The following is a 20,182-nucleotide window of genomic DNA, read 5'->3' on the forward strand; positions in this document are numbered from 1 at the left end:
AAGCGTTGCTGAAAATATGGAAGGTTTTAGAAGTAAATGAGAAATACTTTTCTGTTTCCGTTCTCCCTGAGGAATCTTGTAACTGGGAACCGCAAAAAGTCACTGAATTTTTCAAAACAAATCAATGTGACTTGTCGTAGCCGACTTGTGTTGCAAAAATTACCTTATTTGCCTCAATAAGTTAATAAAAGAAAGAAACTTTTCTTTTTAAAAGCAAAGATAATGTTCCTCTGTCTAAACATTAATCATTTTCTATTTCAATAACTCAAGGTAAAAGTTTTTAAAATTTACTTGCTGATTTTCAGTGTTAAAACTTTTCTAAATTCTCCTGAAAATTTCCAATACTTCTCATGACTTGAACAAGAATTTTAGATAATTTCAAAGTTTATTGAATAGTTTCAAGAACACATGTAAAAATAATAATATTATTAAAATGAAAATGAGTATTTTATGTAAAAACATTATGTGTATCAGGTACTTTTGTAATTATTCTTAACTTATCAAAAAAAAAAAAAAATGAATGAATGATGTTTTTGCGTGAAAGAACTTTTTTCTCGGGAAAATGCTTATAAAAGAAAAGTAATAATGTAATAGTTGAAAAAAAAAAAAAAAAAAAAATCTAATTTTAAAGTTTAGGGGGAGGTGGGGTACGTTGAACCGGGGTATTGATTATTTATTTTAATGCTATTAATATTTTTTATTTTATTTTATGACCAACAAATAGCACCTGTGGTCCTACAAATCCTATGATGAATTAACATGGTACAGTTATATTGAACAAATTTTATTCCAGAAAGTGTTATTTCAGTAGTCCTGAGTAATTTTCAGAAAACTAACTTCATTTTTTTTTAATGGTTTTCATCAAGATTGCGGGAAAAAAAATTGAACTCCTTTCTTTAAGTAAGTTCCTTTATTTTAATATAATTGTCAATTTTTTCATTTTTTGTCAAAAAGAAAAAAAATATGACATCACTTTTTCAGACCAAGAAGGTGGGGTAGATTGGTCCACTCTTTGTGGAGCACGTTGGACCCAACCAACCTACCCCACATAATTTCAAAAAATTTTTTTGCTCTTAAATCTCAACAATTATAACAATATTCTATGATCTTTCTTTTGATTTTTGAAAAATAATTGTGTACTAATGGTGAATGCTTATTGCTGTTTTTAAATAAAGATGATTTATCAAAAAATCAATTTAATATGTTATATTGATCTTTAAACTTAATATTTTTCACTCTACACACAACAGAGAATAAGGTAGTTACAAAGTTTAATAGTATTTATCACTTAAATTATAACAAATGTTGTTTGACTTATGTGGTCCGACGTGCCCCATCAGGCGGACCAACAAACCCCACCTGTGGGACACATTGTTCTACTTTACAAGGTTCCATTTATAAAACTAATGTAAAAAAAGTTTATCAATTCAAAAAAATCTGTGGGATTGAGAAGTGTTTAGTGAAACTTATTGTAGAAAACTGAACTGATCATTACATTTTTTTGATGAGATAAAAACTGATAAGTAAAAAAGTGAACCAACATGCCCCACCACCCCTTATATTAAAAATGTATTTTATTAATCATACATTTTTCTTTTTTAGGACTCGTGATGTTGCTCAAGAAAAATTTTTTCTTTCAAAGTTTTGGAACCTTCTGCAAAGTGGTGCTCAAACAGCAGTCATTTTGCAAATACAGATGTCATTTTTACAGAGCAAATAAATCTGCCGAGTTTCTAAGAGGAGCATCTGCCTACCATGAGCAGATTCGAAACTTCAATTGTCCCACAAATGGACTAAAGGTACCTAAAAAAGAATTGCAGCCTACTAAAAAAGAACTAGCTCCTAGGGAGCAATATTTTAGAGAACTTCAAATTAAAGACAAGGCCACTTTTCTGAAGGTCATCAATGCGTACAATGAAAAAGATAAAATTAAAAGAGGACATATAGAATTTATTTATGCTGCATTGAAGTACATACAAGACTCTGGTTTTGAAGCAGATTTAGAAATTTATAAAAAACTCATGGATGTTTTTCCAAAAGGGAAGATGATTCCCAAGAATTTGATCCAAGCCGAGTTTTTCCACTTTCCACGACATCAGGAGTGTGCTCTTTATACAATGGACTTGATGGAATATAGTGGTAAGATTGAATCCTTATTTTATTAAAATAATTCTACACTGCATCAAAAAATCATATTAGGAAAACCAAAAATGATGCAAAACCTCTTCTTACCAGTTTCTCAAAAAATGTTTGTTCCACTTTATGTATTTATTAAGTGGTATTTGTTTATTTTATATATTATGTAGAGAAAGAATTCAATTTGGGTACTGGTTATAGAGATCAGCTACACATGCATCGATTCAGAGTGTATTTTAAAATGATCTATGTTTTGACGAGGTTTTTATTTCTTGACATCCTATGAGTTAGTTTAAAAATACCGTTTTTTTCAATTAAAAATATATTCTGGTGATAGAATTAAAATGTTAAGTGTTGTGGCAGTCTCCTAGGATCAATGACAATGTATGTTGCTAACTTACGTTACTCGACAGTGGGACTAGCAGGGGCACTCAGACGGGTGGTCACTGTGACCTCCCAAAAATTTCCTTATTCAGCAAATTTTGTCTGACAATTTAGCAAATTTGAAGATGGCAAATTTCAAATTTGCAACTTTCAAAAAAAAGTTCATAATGATAGAATCCTTCTACTTTAACATTTCGTAAAATTGGCCATTTTATCTTTCAAATGAAAAATTTCCCTTCTCCCAAAGTTTTAGTTCAGACTACCCCTGAGGACGAGCATGAATTATAATTTACACTTGTTGTGGTCTGATTGTGCTGCTAGGGGTGGGGAGTGGGGTGAACCACCTTCAAAACCCTTAGTTTTAACATATACAGTGAACCCTGTCCAATTGACCACCTCGGTTACTAATATTGAATCCAAAACGTGTTTCTTCAAATGTTTTGAAAACTTATTTCTACAGATACTGCTGCTTACCTGCCTATGGCAGAGCACCTTCGCCTATGACATAGAATACCAGATATTATTTTCATCTTGGTATCAGTGTTTTGTTCTCGATGGGAGTTCTTTAAAAAAAAGCATTCAGCATTTATTGTTTAAATTTTATTCCTAATTGACGATATTGTTTGGATTTTATTAGAAAAAAATTCCTTCAAATTCCATTTGTACCTCATCTTATAAATCAGATACATGCTTAAAATATTTTCTGACTTTCTCTTCTGTTTAGGAATTTGTCCTGATAAAGAGATGGGTGAAATCATCCGTGCTTCATTTGGAAGGAGTTCTCATGTGTACAAGAAGTATGCTAGAATGCTGTATTGGATGCCAAAGCTAAAAAATATCAATCCCTACCAGATGCCAGACCCCATGCCTTCCGATGTCCGGGAATTAGCCAGGTTGGCCTTGAAGAAAATGTCTGTTGATAAACGCACAACTATTGTGGAGTATGATGTAAGTACAGTGGAATCCGCTTACTTGGACTACCGGTTAATCGGACCAGCTGCTTACTCGAACCAAATCTTAAAGAATTAAAACAAATCCCCTTACACAAGCCTAATATTATTTGCTTTTTGGGGCCAAAAATTCATTTCATCGAACCAAGGAACAGGAGAACGAAATTGAAAAAAATTAAAACTTGCCAGATGAAGTTTCAAGTGGGTCAATGAACTAAATGGTTAGTACAATAAAAGTTAATAATGGTTCCTTGTAAATTTCAATTAAACCTAGCACTATTTACAGGAAAAAAAATATCTACAAAACTCCCATTGCCTGTTCCAGCAGAGATCAAAATTTTAGTGAGATTTCTTTCTTCAGTTCTGTTAACAGGTTCAAATATATGTAAATATTAAAAAAAAAAAAATCTTTTTTGTTGTAAAATGCATAATTTACTTTTCATTAGAATTTTTAATGACCGATTAGTATTTTTTTAGCACTTACTTATTCACTGTCACACTTCTATTCTATTCAAGAGTCACAACTGACTTCAACTGTATTTATGTCGAGGACTGCATACTGAGTGCCTTGCCTCCACACTGCCACACTTTTAGTTGCTTTTAGTTCTTGAATTGAATCAATACTGACTGAGAGGAATAATTAAAACGGTCTGAACACGTTGTTGAATGAGTGTAAAAAGATTATTTGCTTTATTTTAATTATTATTTTTTGAATGACAAAATTTTGTAGACAGCATTTTTTATTCTTTGTATGATCACCATGAATATGGGACTCACAATCTTCATAAGGGCATTTAAATGTTTTGTGTATAGCATATTCGGTCAAGCTACACAGGTCCTGTTCGCTTAATCGGACCAACCGGTTATAAGGACCAAATTGGTTCTGTCCCAATGTGGTCCTATTAGCCAGAAACAACTATCAATTTTTTTGCATATTTTTATGTAAAACAATTGATATTTTACAAATGGTTTGTGCAGGGACGGATATAAACTACCAGATTAGATGGTAGTTTGCCGAAGAATGCCCCCTCCCCTCGTTGCAAACAAAGGTATGCTTTTGGGTTCAAAAAATCTCTGAAATAATATTGTCTATTGCGGACATGACCCCCCCCCCCCCACCCCTGTAGTTTGTCTAATTACTGTTTTTAATAAATTTTGTAATTTATTGTTTTTTGACCACTTTGCTGTGAAAAGCGTCAACAAAAGTTGAAAAGTATGCATGCTTTATATATAAATATATGGATGTGTGTTCATACATTCAGATGCATATAAAGGCCTTGAAACATCTCACTAGTTTTTGGAAATATGCTTTTTTATTTTTGTGAGATTGGGTTATAATAAAGAAAGTTGGGAATTGAGGCTTTCCCAATCAGAGTCAATATTCTAACTATTTTCAAGGCTCGTAGGCAACACGTTCATCCTGGATGATGGTAGTTGATGTTTTGCCTGTGTGTGTGTGTCATGGTCTGGGGCTTTCTTAAAGCACAGATTTATTTGGAGGAGCATCAACGTGAAGTTCATGTGAGAATTCACAAAATAATGCATTAGGATTTATTTAGAGCTTTTTGCAGACTTCTCTTTCGGATTCGTTTGTGCTCTGGAAAAGCCTGAGATACGTCACCTGAAATATATGCTAAAAAAAGTCTTAAGATGGACCATGGCCCAGAAGTACAGAAAATAGATATACCTAGAAATAATGCTACTTTATATCTGCTTATCTTATGTATTATTTCAATAATATTTTTATCTCTCAAATTTATTTTAGAAAAAAACACTAAAGTCAATCAAAAAAATGTGTCTAACTCCCAGTCTCGGATTGTGTTGAAACTTGGCATGGTTTCTTTTCTTTATATATTTAAGAAAGCATTCCAAATATTTATGTTTGCCGATAGAGGGCGCTAGAGCTGCTGGGGAGTGTTTTTGCTGCTCCTGAGATAAGTGATTTTTTACTGTAATTGTTTATTTTACTGCTTTAGTTTCAGTATTTTTATTGTATTTTATCATATAATTAAGTATTTTTGTGCTTTTAAATCTTATTTTTGATTTACTTGCTTTCTTAAAGTGTTTTTCTATTCTTTGCAGCTAAGCCTAAATTGTGCTGATTTCTTGTTGTTAAGTCTGATTGTTCTGTTTAGGGTGTAACTTGTTTATTTTAATTTACTGCTTGTCTTAGGATTTAGTAATATTTGTACCTTTTACTTCCAATGCTTTCTAATTCTAAAAATTAGCATTATTTCTTCAATTTTGTATTTTTGTATTGACTTTTTAAGTGTACCATTTTGAGCTAGAATGGGAGTTATATGCATAATGAAGAAGGTTAAAAGTGGTAAAGGGAACAAGTGATTTCTTGTGACCTATGTTAGATGTTCTGCTTGTTTAAGGGGAAGGATGAGTTTGAGAAGGATTTCATTTGCACTAAGTGTGTTGAACTTTCAGAAATCAGAGTTAGGATGCTTACTTTGGAGGGTGAGTTAGCATTAGGCTGTAGGCGTGTAGATGGGGTAAACACTCCAGAGGGAAAGGGGGAAGTTAGCAAAAAGGAGGTGGGCATTAGCTGTGTGTTAGATAGTGGGAATATTCCAGAGGTAAAGAAGGAAGTTAGTAAAAAGGAGGTGGACATTAACTGTGTGTTAGATAGTGGGAAAATTCCAGAGGTAAAGGGGAAAAATCATTGCTGAGGCGACTGACTGGGAAACAAAGGGTATAATTTTGGGAGATTCAATGGTGCGTGAGGTGGGAAATGCAATAGGCAGAGTTAGACGTAAGGTGGCTAGATGTTGTTTGTCAGGGGCTTGGGTGAGAGATGTAAATAGGGTTGCTGAAAAGAAGGGGGTATTTAATAAAGAGGATGTAGTTACTTTGTGGGTGGGAACTAACGATGTAGGCCATAGTAACAACGATGAGTTTACAAAGGAATGGGATTCCCTGTTGGACAAAGCAACCTACTGTTCGGTAAATGTCCAAGTGGTTGGTTTGTTCCCAGGTATGGAGTGCATACGAGTTGGTTAAACCAACGGGCTAGGTGTATGAACCTGGTACTCAAGGAAATTTGCATTAAGCGTAGTATCAGGTTTATTGATGTGTGGAGTAAATGTAAACGCGATTGGATTGCTAGGGATGGTCTGCATCTGAGCTCTGCAGGGGTCAAAATGGTTAGTGGTTTGGTTTTAGAGGCTTCAGAATCAAAAAACTAAGTTGGAATGGGGGGCATGGTTTAAGGAGCAGAATTCGAAAGGGTACTAACTATCGGGATTTTAGTAGAAACGGAAATAGGGTGGCTAATAAGAGAAAAGATTTTAACACTTGGGATTCAAACAATCGTGCAGCATTAAATAAAAGTAAGATGGGCTTACTTAAGGTTTTTTATACAAATGCTTGTAGTATTAGGAACAAAATGGAAGAATTGAAAAGCATTAGTATTGAAGAGAAGTTGGATATTATTGGAGTTACCGAAATATGGGCTACTGAAAGTGATGATGATTTATTATCTATTGCTGGGTATAATTTGTTTAGACAAGATAGAGTAGGTAAAAGAGGAGGTGGGGTTTTATTTTATGTCAGAGACACTTTAATTTGCAATAAATTGGTAATTAATGATAAACTTAATGAGATTGGTATGATTTGGCTAGAGTTGATGAGTAATCAGGGCAAAAAACTACGTTTAGGACACATTTATAGGCCACCCTACTTAAGCCAGGGTCAAGACGAACAGATGTTTAGTATTATTAGTGACATTTCTAGCAAGGGGTCAGTTATCATAATGGGAGATTTTAATTTTCCAGGAATTGATTGGAATAATTTTTACCATAATAATAGCAGAGAAGAGGAATTTTTGAAAGTAATTGGTGACTGTTTCTTAGATCAAATTGTAACTCAGGGTACTCGACAGGATGCGATTTTGGGTCTAGTTATCTACAACATGGAAGGTTCTGTTCAGGGGTTACGTGTAGGGAAGCACATTGGAGATAGTGACCACAACAGTATTAGGTTTGGGATTAAATTTGATATGCACAAAGTAGAGAATTTTAGGTTTGTGCCCAATTTCAGAAATACTGACTTTGTGGCACTTAGGCAGAGTTTGAAAGCAGTTTTTTCTTCTGGATTGGACAATAGCAATGTGAATCTTCAGTGGGTAGAGTTTAAGGAAAATCTAGCGAATACAGTTGGGGATCATGTTTCCTTTAGGAGAAAGGATGTCAACACTAAAATTTGGCCAATGTGGTTCTCCAGGGAAACTAAAGACAATATAAATTACAAGCAAGCTGCTTTTCATAGGTTCAGAGAAACTGGTCACAGTGCATATAGGCTCCAATATTGTAAGGCAAGGCTTATATTTAAGTATTTGGTACAGATTCAGAAAAGAGAGTTGGAGCAAAGACTGGCAGATAACATAAACAGGAATCCCAAGAGGTTTTTTGCATACGCTAATTCGGGGAAAGTTCGAAATAGTCATATTGGGCCACTGGTTGATGAGCACGGAATTTTAATTCAGGACGATAGTGATATTGCTAATGTTCTTAATAACTTTTTTTCGAGTGTTTTTAACGATAACTGTATCTCAACAGTTGACACCAACAAGACACAAGCTATAGTACAGCTTGAGGACTTTGTATTTTCCAGGGATGACGTTTTACTTCATTTGAAAAAAATTAAAGAGACTAAGGCTCCGGGGCCAGATAATATTTATCCGAAAATTTTAGTTGAATGTGCAGAGGAATTAGCAGATGTAATCGCAAACATTTTCAATGCTTCTTATAATTCGGGGACAGTGCCAGAGGACTGGAAGCTGGCTAACATTACACTGCTCTTCAAGAAAGGGTCTAAAGGGAGTGCGGGAAATTATAGACTGTGAGTCTTACTTCGGTGGTTTGCAAAATTTTTGAAACATGGATGAAAATTAAGATAGTAAATTTTCTGGAGACTAATAATCTATTGACTAGTTTTCAGTACGGTTTCAGGAAAGGTAAATCTTGTGCAACTAATTTATTACATTTCTATGACAAAGTTACCATGGCTTTGGACAATAAGAAGCCTGTAGATGTTGTTTACATTGATTTTCAAAAAGCTTTCGATAAGGTACCGCATGTTGCTCTACTTAGCAAATTAGCTGATATAAGAATAGGAGGGAAAACTTTCATTTGGGTAAAAAATTGGCTGACCGGAAGGAAACAAAGAGTAGTTGTAAGGGGAAATTATTCTAATTGGAGTGAGGTCTTAAGCGGGGTTCCTCAAGGATCAGTGTTAGGGCCTGTTTTGTTCATTGTCTTTATGAACGATATTCACAAAAATATTTCTGGGAACATGAATTGTTTTGCTGATGATGTCAAAGTTAAGGGGACTGTAGAAAATGAAGAACAAGCAAATCAGCTGCAAGAGGATCTAGATCATATTACGGAGTGGGCTGATAAATGGGGTATGGCTGTTAATGTTGGGAAATGTCAAGTGCTACATTTAGGGCATGGAAATAAGTGTACAAGTTATTATTTGCAAGGTTCAGTCATTAGTCAGGCAGACAAAGTTACTGATCTGGGGGGTCCTAATAAGTCAGGATTTAAAGTTTAGCCAACAGTGCAGCATTGCTAGCAACAAAGCCAATAAGATGCTTGGGTTTATCAATAGATCTATTTCAAATAAATCTAAAGAAGTTCTTCTGCCCTTATATAGAAGTTTGGTAAGATCCCATTTGGAGTATGCTGTTCAGTTTTGGTCTCCTTATCTTAAGAAAGACATTAATGTATTGGAAAGGGTTCAAAGGCGGGCTACAAGGCTAATAAGTGGACTTTCCCACTTAGATTATGATTCCAGGCTTAGAAGGCTAAAAATGTACAGTCTTGAGCAAAGAAGAGACCAAGGGGACATGATTCAGCTGTTTAAATTTATTAAAACGAAAGATGTTACGGGGCTAAAGTTTAGCACTGAAAACAGGACAAGGGGTCATTGTTTTAAGCTATTTAAATCTCAGGCTAACATGGATATTAGGAAAAATTATTATTTTAGCAGGATAGTGGAACCTTGGAACAGCTTACCGGAAGAGGTGGTAATGAGCAAGGGAGTAGATAGTTTTAAGAGGGCCATTGATCTTTACTGGGGATTGTAAATTGACTAGGACCAGTCTAGCTGGGCCCAGAACCTGTTGCTGGTTGTCACTTTTGTATTTGTATTTGATGATTCTCTGATTGTTCAGGATTTACAACCTTTAAAATATTTAGGAATTTAATGATTAAATGAAACAACTTCAAGTTCTTTTGATCCTGAAATAGTATTACGAAATACACCGCCAGATCAGTCCGGTGTATTTCACATATTTCTGCCTAAGCCCTGTCTATAAGGCGGTAACTTACTGAAAATAGTATTATGAACGTTTTTAAGCCAAATTTTGAGTTCCAATGCAAGGAAAAAGGATAATCAGTTGTTTATATTTTAATATATTTTCAATTTTCTCTGTGAAAAGTATGTTTTACCACATATGAAAAACTTAAATTTTTCACTTCTGTTCTAACTCACACTTTTCTAAAATTTACGTTCTCATTTTCATTACCTTAAATTCAAATGTATTTAATTAAAAAAAAAAAAATTCTCTCAAAAATATGAAAAATTGATATAATTGAGTGATGCAGCCAAAATTGAACTTTGGTTCCCTCAACCCTTTATTTGAGAACTCAGGGGTTAGAAGTTGCTGCCTCTCTTTCAAAATTTAAATACTTATAAAAATAAACAAACTTGCAAAAATGGTGTAATGCAGCAAATTTGTACAAGATGGGATGTTAGTAACAGTAACAAATGAAAAGCAATAAGAACGAAACCATAGTTTAAATATTTTGAAGAAGAAAGATTTTAGTTCTTTCCTTCGATTTGCCTCCACTCCAATAATGTAAGTTAAAAAAACTGAAATAATGCTTTAATATACAAATAATTTTCAACAGTTATCCCCATTTTTCGCTAAATGACAGGAACACATGTTTAGAAATTGGTACTCATTCATTTGAAATCGTTAGCAGTTTTACGTAACTTGGGTCCTGTGTTAACAACAAAAATGACACAATCTCAGAAATACAGAACCGAATAACGTTGGCAAACAAGGCCGTTTTTGAACTACGCCCCATCTTCAGATCGTCTTTGATTTCAAGAAAAACAAAGATCTTGGTTTATAAGACTCTTATTAGGCCAGTTCTAAGTTATGCTTCTGAAACATGGCCTTTGACTAAAACCGGAGAGCACAAGATATTAATTTTTGAGAGAAAGGTTTTAAGAAGCATTTTTGGAGGCATCAATGAGAACGGTGTCTGGAGACGACGATTCAATTTTGAAATTTACAGATTGTTTAGAGACCCTGACATAATAAAAAGCATAAAAATTAGGAGAATGAACTGGGCAGCCCATGTCTCTCGAATGAACGAAGAAAACCCAGTAAAAAAAGTTTTTGCTGCAAAACCTGTGACAATTCGAGGAAGGGGACGACCAAAAATGAGATGGTTGGATTCTCTTGAATCTGACTTCGATATTCTCAAAGTTAAAAATTGGAAATCCCAGGCAAAAAGTAGGACGTCTTGGAAGATTCTCCAAAGGAAGGCCTTGGCCCACCCTGGGCTGTCGAGCCAACTATGATGATGATGATGATCCCCATTTTTCTGATATTTTTTCGTAACTGAAATTTGAAAATTAAAATTTATTCTTTAAGAACAATATCTGCTATGTGTTGTATTAATTGCTACACAATTATTTAAAACATAATTAACGGGGAAAAAATTTCATATTACCTTTGAAATTGACAAATTGTAAATTAGCCATTTTTTGTTGAATTTTGGAATAATCCCTGGAGTCACGGACTCCAGGGGCTATTTTGATCTCATCCCTTTTCTGCATGATTTTAAAAATTCTTTTTTTTTCCTGATTTCGGTCTTTTTGCTCTCTGACCACTCTCATCACTGGGTCGTTCCACATCAAATCAACCACAAAAATGGGATTTTAACACCCACCATCTCGGAATTTGATCAAACTTGGTATACTTCATCCCTTTATGGTTACAAGCAATCCCCTAATTTTTTTTCTTTCAGTATCAATGCGTTTTGATTTTACAGCCTTTTGAAATATTTGGCGATTTTACATTTTTTGTCATTTTCGAGACACTCAAACTGAGATGTTGTTGTTTACGAAAAAAATTATTTCTTGGTAGCTAATGCTATAATCTTTTTGAAAATTTTTACACAAAATAGAAAGACTTTGAACATGTTGATAAAAAATATTTCAATAATCTTAGTTTGCACAAATTTTTTTTATAAAATTAGAAAATTGAAATTTTTGAATTTTTTTTTCAAAAAAAAGGTGTCGGCAAAAAACTGAATTTCAACAAAAGGGTCAGCTTTAAAAATCATGATTTTTTTAAAAAATGATCATGAATATGTACTCTAACTTATCCAATGAAAAACATTAGGGGACTTTAAGGGATTCTGCCCCCCCCTCCCCCCATTCTGGAAAAAAAGCATAAAACATCATACAATCTCTTCCATATTCTTAAAAACAGAATTGTCAACAATTATGAAAAAAATTCAAACATAATGTGTTGAATATGAAACTCAAATATTAAAAAAATATACTTAAGCTTCTGTTTTATTTGAAATAGTTTAAAATTTGTCAAATCAACCAAAAAAATGGGAATTTAACACCTACCATCTAGATTTTGATGAAACTTGGTATACTTCCTTATTTTGTGGTTAAAAGCAACCCCTTAATTTCTTTTGTTTCAATCTCAATGTATTTTAATTTTATAGACTTTTGAAATTTTTCGATTTTGCATTTTTTTGTCATTTTCAAAGACACTAACTGATCTGTTGTTAATGGGGGGGGGGGGGGGGAATGTTTCTCAGCAACTAATGATACTACCTTCTTGAAAATTTTCATAAAAAATGTTAAGACTTTGAATATTTTTATAAAAAATATTATAATAATCTTAGTTTATACAAAGAATTTTTTAAAAATCAGAAAGTTAAACATTTTTTTTTTTTGGTCAAAAAAAAACCATTGTTGAAATTCTAAATTTTTAACATCAGGGTCAGTTTAAAAAATCATGATTTAAAGAAAAAATGATCATGAGTATGTGCTTTAACTTTTCCTATGAAAAAAGTTATGGGTCTTTTAGGGATTTTGTCCCCTCCTCCCTAGAAACAACGAAAGCATCATAGAGAAAAGTTTTTCCGTGTCTTTGAAACAAGAGTTCCCAGCAATTATTTAAAAAAATTAAATATAAAGTGTGTTAAATATTGAACTCAAACATATAAATTTAATATTCAAGCTATTTTTTATTTGAAATAGTTAAAAATTATTACAATTATTATATAAAATAAAGATATTCTGAAAATAATATATCATGAAATTCAAAAGTTGCAGACAACAATATCTGCATATGGATTACTGAAAAGACTGGAAATTACATTTAACACCCCTTAAAAATTAATGGCCTGATTGTTTAGTAATAATATGACTAAATAAAGTAAATTACCTTTCCTCCTTTCCTCAAAGCAAATGAAGAAATAAATTAGTATTTATGCACCTCTCGTATTCAATGGATTTTTATATTTTTTAATGAGACAATTGGAAAACAAATTATTATTTGCATGGAAATTTTTTTTTGTCCAGTTATAAACATTTTGGGTAATGGTAACCATTTTAAACTCATACCCAATAAATTGCTATGTTAAACCAAGTTTCGTTTGATATTGCATTAGATTAATGAATCAAGTTAAAAACTCTGAGCTGGTATTTATAGGATTTTTAATAATTTGTATAAACTGCTTAATTATAAATTAGAATTAGATAAAAGGTTTTAATTTCTATGTTGCCCTAAGTTTAACAACAATTTTTAGTATGCATAAATTGTTGTAGGAAAATTTCGAATTTTGCGATATCTTATTTTTATTGTTTATTATTAATTAATTTAATATTTAAAATTCAAAAAAATCTTGAGTATTTAAATGTTTACATTTAAATTCAAACACCAATGTATTTCAATATTTAAATTTTCTTTAATGCAATTATTAACTTAGCTTGTAATATTGTGATCAACTTTTTTTCATTAATTAAAATAAGGGGCAGGGGGGCAGAATCCCTCAAAGTCCCCTAAAGATTTTCATTTTATATTTTAGCACACATGTTAATGATCATTAAAAAATATATATAAATTATTTTAATTTAGACCCTCATGCCAAAATTTTAAAATTTTGACTATTATTTTTTTATTGAAAAAATTTAAAATTTTTCAGATTGTTAATTTTTTTTAATTGCTGAATATAAATTTAGATTTTTGACATATTTTTTTCTGAAATACTTGAAATCTTAATATTTAATATAAAAATTTTCCAAATTTTTTTATCTTTAGTTATTGAGAAATAATTTTTTTTGCAACCAGCTGCTGTTCATTCTCAGAGAACTGTAAATGACAACTAACGCAAAATCGCAAAACTTTGAAGGGCCAAAAAATAAAAACTATTTTTAATAGAGAAGAAATACTTTATGAGGTTACTTAGGACTATGAAAAGTAGAAGTATACAAAGTTTCATTGGAATCTGAGATGGTGGGTGTTGGGGTGTGGTTGAACTGACATGGAATGACCCCACTGTGATGTATGAAAATTTAAAATACTTTACTGGTTATGGGCCATTGCAGTCAATTGCGCCTCTCCCTGCATTTTAGGAACAATGTGAATTTGTGTTTGTGTATATACAGTGTGTTCCATTTTAACCTGCAAGACTTCTATTTTTGCAACCGTTAGTCCTAGATGCATACTTCCAATTGCAAAAATGTTCAAAATCAGATGCAGAGTTAAGCTATTGAAAGTTTGAAGCAGAAATAAAAATGAGTCAAAAAAAGAAAAAAAAAAGAACAAATTTTTTATACGGATCCCATGTCCTCTAACATTCAGGGAAAAATCTCCATTGAAAAATAATTACAATACAAAAAGTTTGACATTAGTATGAACAATATTCACCAAGATAATGACACACAGCGTTTTATGACTTACACCGCTTTACACTTGCCTTCAGTAAGACCTTTTGGGGGAAAATGTAACAGTTAATAAGGGTTTAAAATTATATGTGTGCATAGAGTGGTATAAAATTGATTGAGGTTTTGTTGTGCGTTTTTGCGTATCACGGCATAACATTTGCATTTTTTTTTTTTGAATAACAATGAAAAATATACTTTTTTTTTAACTTCGACAACCTGTCATTCTTCTGAAAGGGCAATAAGTTCAAATCTCATCTTCTATATGGTCCCTTAAAACTTTGAACTTGAATATCTCCTTGAGTTTTGGTTGTATATAAAAAGTTAAATTTTGCATTTTTAACCTTTTTTTTCTTTTTTTGCTTCAAACTTTCAATATTTTAACTCTGCATCTGATTTTGACCATTTTTGCAATTGGAAGTATGCATTCAGGATTAACGGTTGCGAAAATAGAGGTCTTGCAGGTTAAAACGGAACACCCTGTATAATACGTATCAAGTACTTAGTCACCCCCCCCCTCCCTTTGGAAAACTTTGAAATGCTGTACCTAACAGGGTTTAAGCTGAGTTCAGCTGTACTTTAGTATAAACTAAAATTGAGGAAAAAGTTTTAGCAAAATGCTGAAATGTGTTACACATTCTTATATCTTTCTAAAGGCCTTAGTGTGCTTCATCTCCAGTTGAAAATTAAATTCTGATTTCCTTTGTAATATCTTTAAAGAAATAAATACAGTAGCTGTTTTTTTTTTTCTTTTTTCAATGTAAAAAAATCTTGGATTATATTTACCATTAAGAAAGCACATGGTTAGTTTTTTAACTGTAAGTCCCCTCCTCTCAATAATATGTTTATTGGAAGGACATAATGCCCATTGATACTAGGAATTGTTGAACCTAATAGTAATTTAAACATCTTTGCTAAGATTTTAAACAGATTAAGTTGACTATTGTCATGCTCACTTCCTCTCTCGGATCATGCAGTTCCGTTTGTTCTTTTGACTAATTTTTTTTTTAGCAAAAAAGCAAAAATCCTTTGTTTTATTTTCGTAATTAAGATGGTACGGTCACATTGTGCGAAAAATGTGACCGTAGTGGAAACTCTGGTACCTAAAGTTATTAATTATTTCTGATGAGTCTTTTAAAAATTTTGAGAGTCCTTAAAAAGTCCTTAATTTTCCCTTTTAAAGATGTTGTATGTTTTAAGGTTTAATCATGGGCTCCCACATTTAACAAAACTCTCAATTTTGAAGGAAAACCTCATGATTTTGTTAATCAAGCTTCCACATTTCCATAGAGAAGAGAAACTTTTTATTTTCTTATCTCAAAATAATTTTCTGCTCCCTTGCTCTTCTTATTTTACAGAGAAAAAAATGCAAATTAACTGATTCTAATCTGTAAAAGAAATTAATTAATTTCATTGTCACAGGTCAGAGATCTCATTCTCGTTGTAACAGGAATTCACTATATTTCTTTAATCTTGCATAACACGTTGGCTTTCAAAGTTGCTAATGAGAGCAAAACATAAATGAACTATCTATTTGTTTAATTTTAATTATTGATTCAATGATTTTTTTCTTTCTTTTTTTAAATGACTTAGTGTAACGATATTACTTTATTTTTTAGGCTAATAAACTAGAAGAGTCTATTGACAAAACATGGATCATGAGTGCGCAGAGCCCAGTGCAGCAAAAGCTTATTGAAGAACATTCAGAAGAAAAAGCTTTATATATTGAGGGGCCATTTTTGGTCTGGTTGCGGAAACTTTCCATGACTTACTTTGTGCTGCGGGCAGATTCCAAGATCTATCCAGACTTTGAGCAGGACGATGATGGTAAGAGAGTTTTTGCCTTTTTGGTCAAAGATCTGTTCATGGCTTGTTTTTAGATTTTGTAACAAACCTATCAACGAACTAGCAGTTACAAATGCATCCTTTTCACAAAAATTTAAGTTGTGAAGCCTATTTCCTGTAAAGAAGATTGCATACTGTAAAAGCACTTATTTTAGCAAAAATGAAAATACCATTGATTTTGCTAGCTGAAAATTTCAGTTCTTTTAAGAACTGAACCAAGAGTTGACAGAAATAACATTTCACGAGGTTTAAACTTTCACAATTGCAACGCCCTCGCAAATATCCTAAAAATTAAAGCTTCGTGAAAATAAATGCTTTTACAGTAATAGAAGGTGGTAAGCAAGGGCGCCCATATAAGGAAGCATCGGGGAGCTCGAGCCTCCCTTAGAAATTAGAACTACCTTGTTTTTAATACTTTTTTCTTTGCAAAAATGTAAAAATATTTCTTCTCCAGCCATTAATGAATAAGTGATTAAAAATGTCCAATTTTAATGAGTGTAATCTGTCCTGAAATTTGTTTTCATGGGGAAAATATCATGCTAAACCATGGTTAAAATATCTGAGCCCCCCCCTGCTTACAATTTTGCATATGGGCGGCGCCCATGGTGGTAAGTTCAACAGTTTGGAAGAGAAGTCTTCCAAAACTTTTGAACATAATTCTGCTACTCCTCACCTCTTCTCTCTGTAATTTAAGCTGTGTCCTCTGGTGTAATGTCATTCAAAATCAATAATATGTTTTTTTCTTGTTACTGATTTTTATTTATTTATTCATTTGAAATAGTGTCACCCAAATAATTATTTATCTTCACACACTATATCATAATTAATGGCATAAACATATGAATATTGCTTGGTTAAATGAACTATTCCTTGCAGAAAGAATTTGAATGCCATACTTTATTTGTACAAATTCAGAAGTGTGATATGATCCTCAGTTGTATGGAAAATTTTCGTTAGTGAATTGTTTATTACTTTTTCTTTGTTTTATATGTTCTTCTTTTTGTTTCATGATAGATTTTGTGAAGACAAGGGAAAGTATAGTAAAAACTTCTTTTTTTTTCCACATACTTCAAATTGAATTAGTGGCATTCATTCTTGAGAATATTGAGTTCATAAGTTTAAAGCAATTTTTGACCATTGATATTGAAGCAGTTTCTCAATAGATTAACAGGCAGTATCTCAACAGACGTACTTTTCACTGTTGTGATAAATAAATGAGCTACTAGTGTGAAGGTAATCTCAGCCTATATGAGAGGTTTGACGACTCCTGCTCTGTTATGGCTATTTAGGTCTGATGATCTTGAAAAAGAGCAAAACTGCAGTTTTTAAATGCCGTAAGAAGGTAAAAGGAAATTACTAACATTTTTTATTACAAGATTACAGATTACTGCAGATAAATGTTTTGGGGTTCGAAGGAATTCCTCTTTCAATGCAAAATAGTGAGCTTTTGGGTGTAAAGATGTCCGGTAAAAGCAACAAGAATGAACAGCAGGCAGCTCAAATAGCAAATAGCAAAGCAACCAAGACAAAATGGAACTCAGAGCCGAAATTTATTGCATGATTATTTCCTGCAAGAAAAAACACCAACTTTTCTCAAAGGGAATCATGCAATAAATTTCGGCTCTGAGTTCCATTTTGTCTTGTTTGTTTTCTTATTTGCTATTTGAGCTGTCTGCTGTTCATTCTCGTTGCCTTTACCGGGCATCTTTACACCCAAAAGCTCACTATTTTGCATTGAAAAAGGAGTTCCTTGAAACCTCAAAACATGTATCTGCCGTAATCTGATTTTGTCCTTAAAAATGTTGGTTATGTTCTTTTACTTCTTTCTCTGCACAAAGGTATTTATTTATTTCTGTAGGAAGTTCTTTGGTATTTGTATGTCTGTAAAACAATATATATATATATATATATATATATATATATATATATATATATATATATATATATATATATATATTGCTAGAAAAGTTAAAGTAACAAAATCTCAAAATGGTAAAAACCTTCATAACCTTAAGTCTCCCGCTTTCTATAACATCTATAATTTTGCATACATTTTTACAATCCATTTTTCTTCTCTATCCTTTGTAGATGTTTCCAACCTTTCTCTCTACATGTTTGGGGAGCCTAAACCTGAGGCACTTGTTCTGGGACCCTCTTCCGTTCACGAACAAGAGGACGGCATCATCATGGGCATGTGTTGCACTGGTACTTCGAGCAAAGACTCCCTCCTGTCTTGGGTACGTTTTCTTCAGGAATCCAATCCCAAGTTAGATACCATTCCTATTTTGTTCAAACTAAAATCCTCACCATCTTCTTTGGTGGCTATTAATATCGGTGAGACATCTGCTGCGGAGGTTGAAGAAACAACTTCACAGTCTTGATAGTGAAATTTATTTATTTCCATTGACTTATGATTGCAATCTGTAATTTAGTAAATAAAATAACTTATAAACCTTTTTCTTTTTTGTGTTTCTGTCTCATTCAAATTGTAGTTGCGGTGATATGAACAACTAAATAAATATGTCTTTGTGCTGAAAAGTAAAATATGAAATGTCGGCAGTCTTTTAATCCATAAGCTCATTTCTTTTGCATTGAAAGATGCCTTCTTTGTAATGCCAAAACAGGTGTCTGCAGTAATCTGCAATTTGTGCTTTTTGAATTTGTTATTATTTTGTTTCTAAAGTGTTTTTTCGTCCATTGTCTGATGACAGTGAGAATTAGTGATCTTTAACAAAAGTGTCTGTTGACTAACAGAAATAAGTGTAAAAGTAAAAATGTTTACTTTTGTGCAGAAGAAAAAAAAAAAGGGGGGGGGGGGGGGTTAATGTTATTTATTGAAGCATTAATTTTGAAGAAAAAAAATAATAATAAAGGATTATATCTATGTGTTTCATCTGCATAGAATTTTTTTTACAAATTTGTGCTTTAATTAAACTACTTTTCTTTTGCAAAGGAATTGTTTTTATAATTTTACTTAATGTCTTTTGCATATGAATGTTTATATTCACAGGCTAATATTGACATTAATCATATTTTGAACTTTCACTATTACATGTATGTGTATGAAATCTGGAGCAAAATATAGAAAATGTTTTTAATTTTAAGAACTATTTCTATGAGCTTGGTTTGTGCTAAAAAGTAACTAATAAAATAGTATATGATTTCTTGATTGCAAACACCGAAAAATTGCAGTTAATCTTAATATCTTTAAAATCAGGTTTTTTCTAATGTTTAGGCAATAAGATATTATGAAATTGAGAGAAAAAAAAAGGACTTTATGGTAAAACCTATTTGTACTAATCAAATGCTAAACTATACTGCCTATTTCTTCTTATTTGAGAGAAAAATAGGCAGTATATGGAGGGGGGGTGAGAGAAGGGACACCTGTTGGCCCGTGCCTGAGATTTTTAAAATGAGTGGTGAAATATGTGTAGAGACATAGGGATATGAAGGGGGCCCTAAAAATTCTGTCCACACCTCTGGCAGTATACAGTTTTGTTTATGATGATAAAATAACAAATGTGTTGTTCACACCCTCCAGCAAGATAATTTTCAAATTTTTAATCAAATAGGGCACATCAGCTGAATTTCAAAGCTGTTGGTAGTTGTATTAAATACATTCATTTCTTGCTCTGTGCCAGCGTTTCTTAAATTGTGTTTTGTGGAACTCCAGAGTTTCAAGCGGACCACTCAAGGGTTCTGCAAAACTTGAGTTATTTCTTTTTATGATGTTTAAATTAGTCATTTATCATTAGAAAAATATAAAAGCTTTTAATCTGTATTTTTGGAATGAACTGCAGAGGAATTCTCATTCATTATTGATGCACAACCTTTGATTTCATCAGTAAAAAAATATGAAACTTTTATTGAAA

At 32.3% G+C, this 20,182-nt stretch overlaps 1 protein-coding gene across 1 annotated transcript; it reads left to right on the forward strand.

The window, feature by feature from the left end:
* The first annotated feature begins 118 nt into the window (after positions 1–118).
* On the forward strand, positions 119–18,756 carry LOC129220464 (evolutionarily conserved signaling intermediate in Toll pathway, mitochondrial-like). The gene is made up of 5 exons (XM_054854885.1): positions 119–270; positions 1,603–2,139; positions 3,245–3,468; positions 16,085–16,292; positions 18,399–18,756. Exons 2-5 carry the CDS (start codon positions 1,611–1,613, stop codon positions 18,689–18,691), a joined length of 1,254 nt encoding a protein of 417 aa, XP_054710860.1. The 5' UTR covers positions 119–270; positions 1,603–1,610; the 3' UTR covers positions 18,692–18,756.
* Positions 18,757–20,182: the final 1,426 nt, after the last annotated feature.

This window comes from Uloborus diversus, chromosome 4 (assembly GCF_026930045.1).
Source record: "Uloborus diversus isolate 005 chromosome 4, Udiv.v.3.1, whole genome shotgun sequence".
In the NCBI taxonomy this organism is placed as follows: domain Eukaryota; kingdom Metazoa; phylum Arthropoda; class Arachnida; order Araneae; family Uloboridae; genus Uloborus; species Uloborus diversus.

Bases quoted from the DNA above. Each gene is read 5' to 3' on its own strand.
- LOC129220464 (XM_054854885.1), top strand. From the start codon at position 1,611: ATGTTGCTCAAGAAAAATTTTTTCTTTCAAAGTTTTGGAACCTTCTGC. The intron at 2,140-3,244 runs GTAAGATTGAAT...TCTTCTGTTTAG, and splicing joins GGACTTGATGGAATATAGTG to GAATTTGTCCTGATAAAGAG. The intron at 3,469-16,084 runs GTAAGTACAGTG...TTTATTTTTTAG, and splicing joins CAACTATTGTGGAGTATGAT to GCTAATAAACTAGAAGAGTC.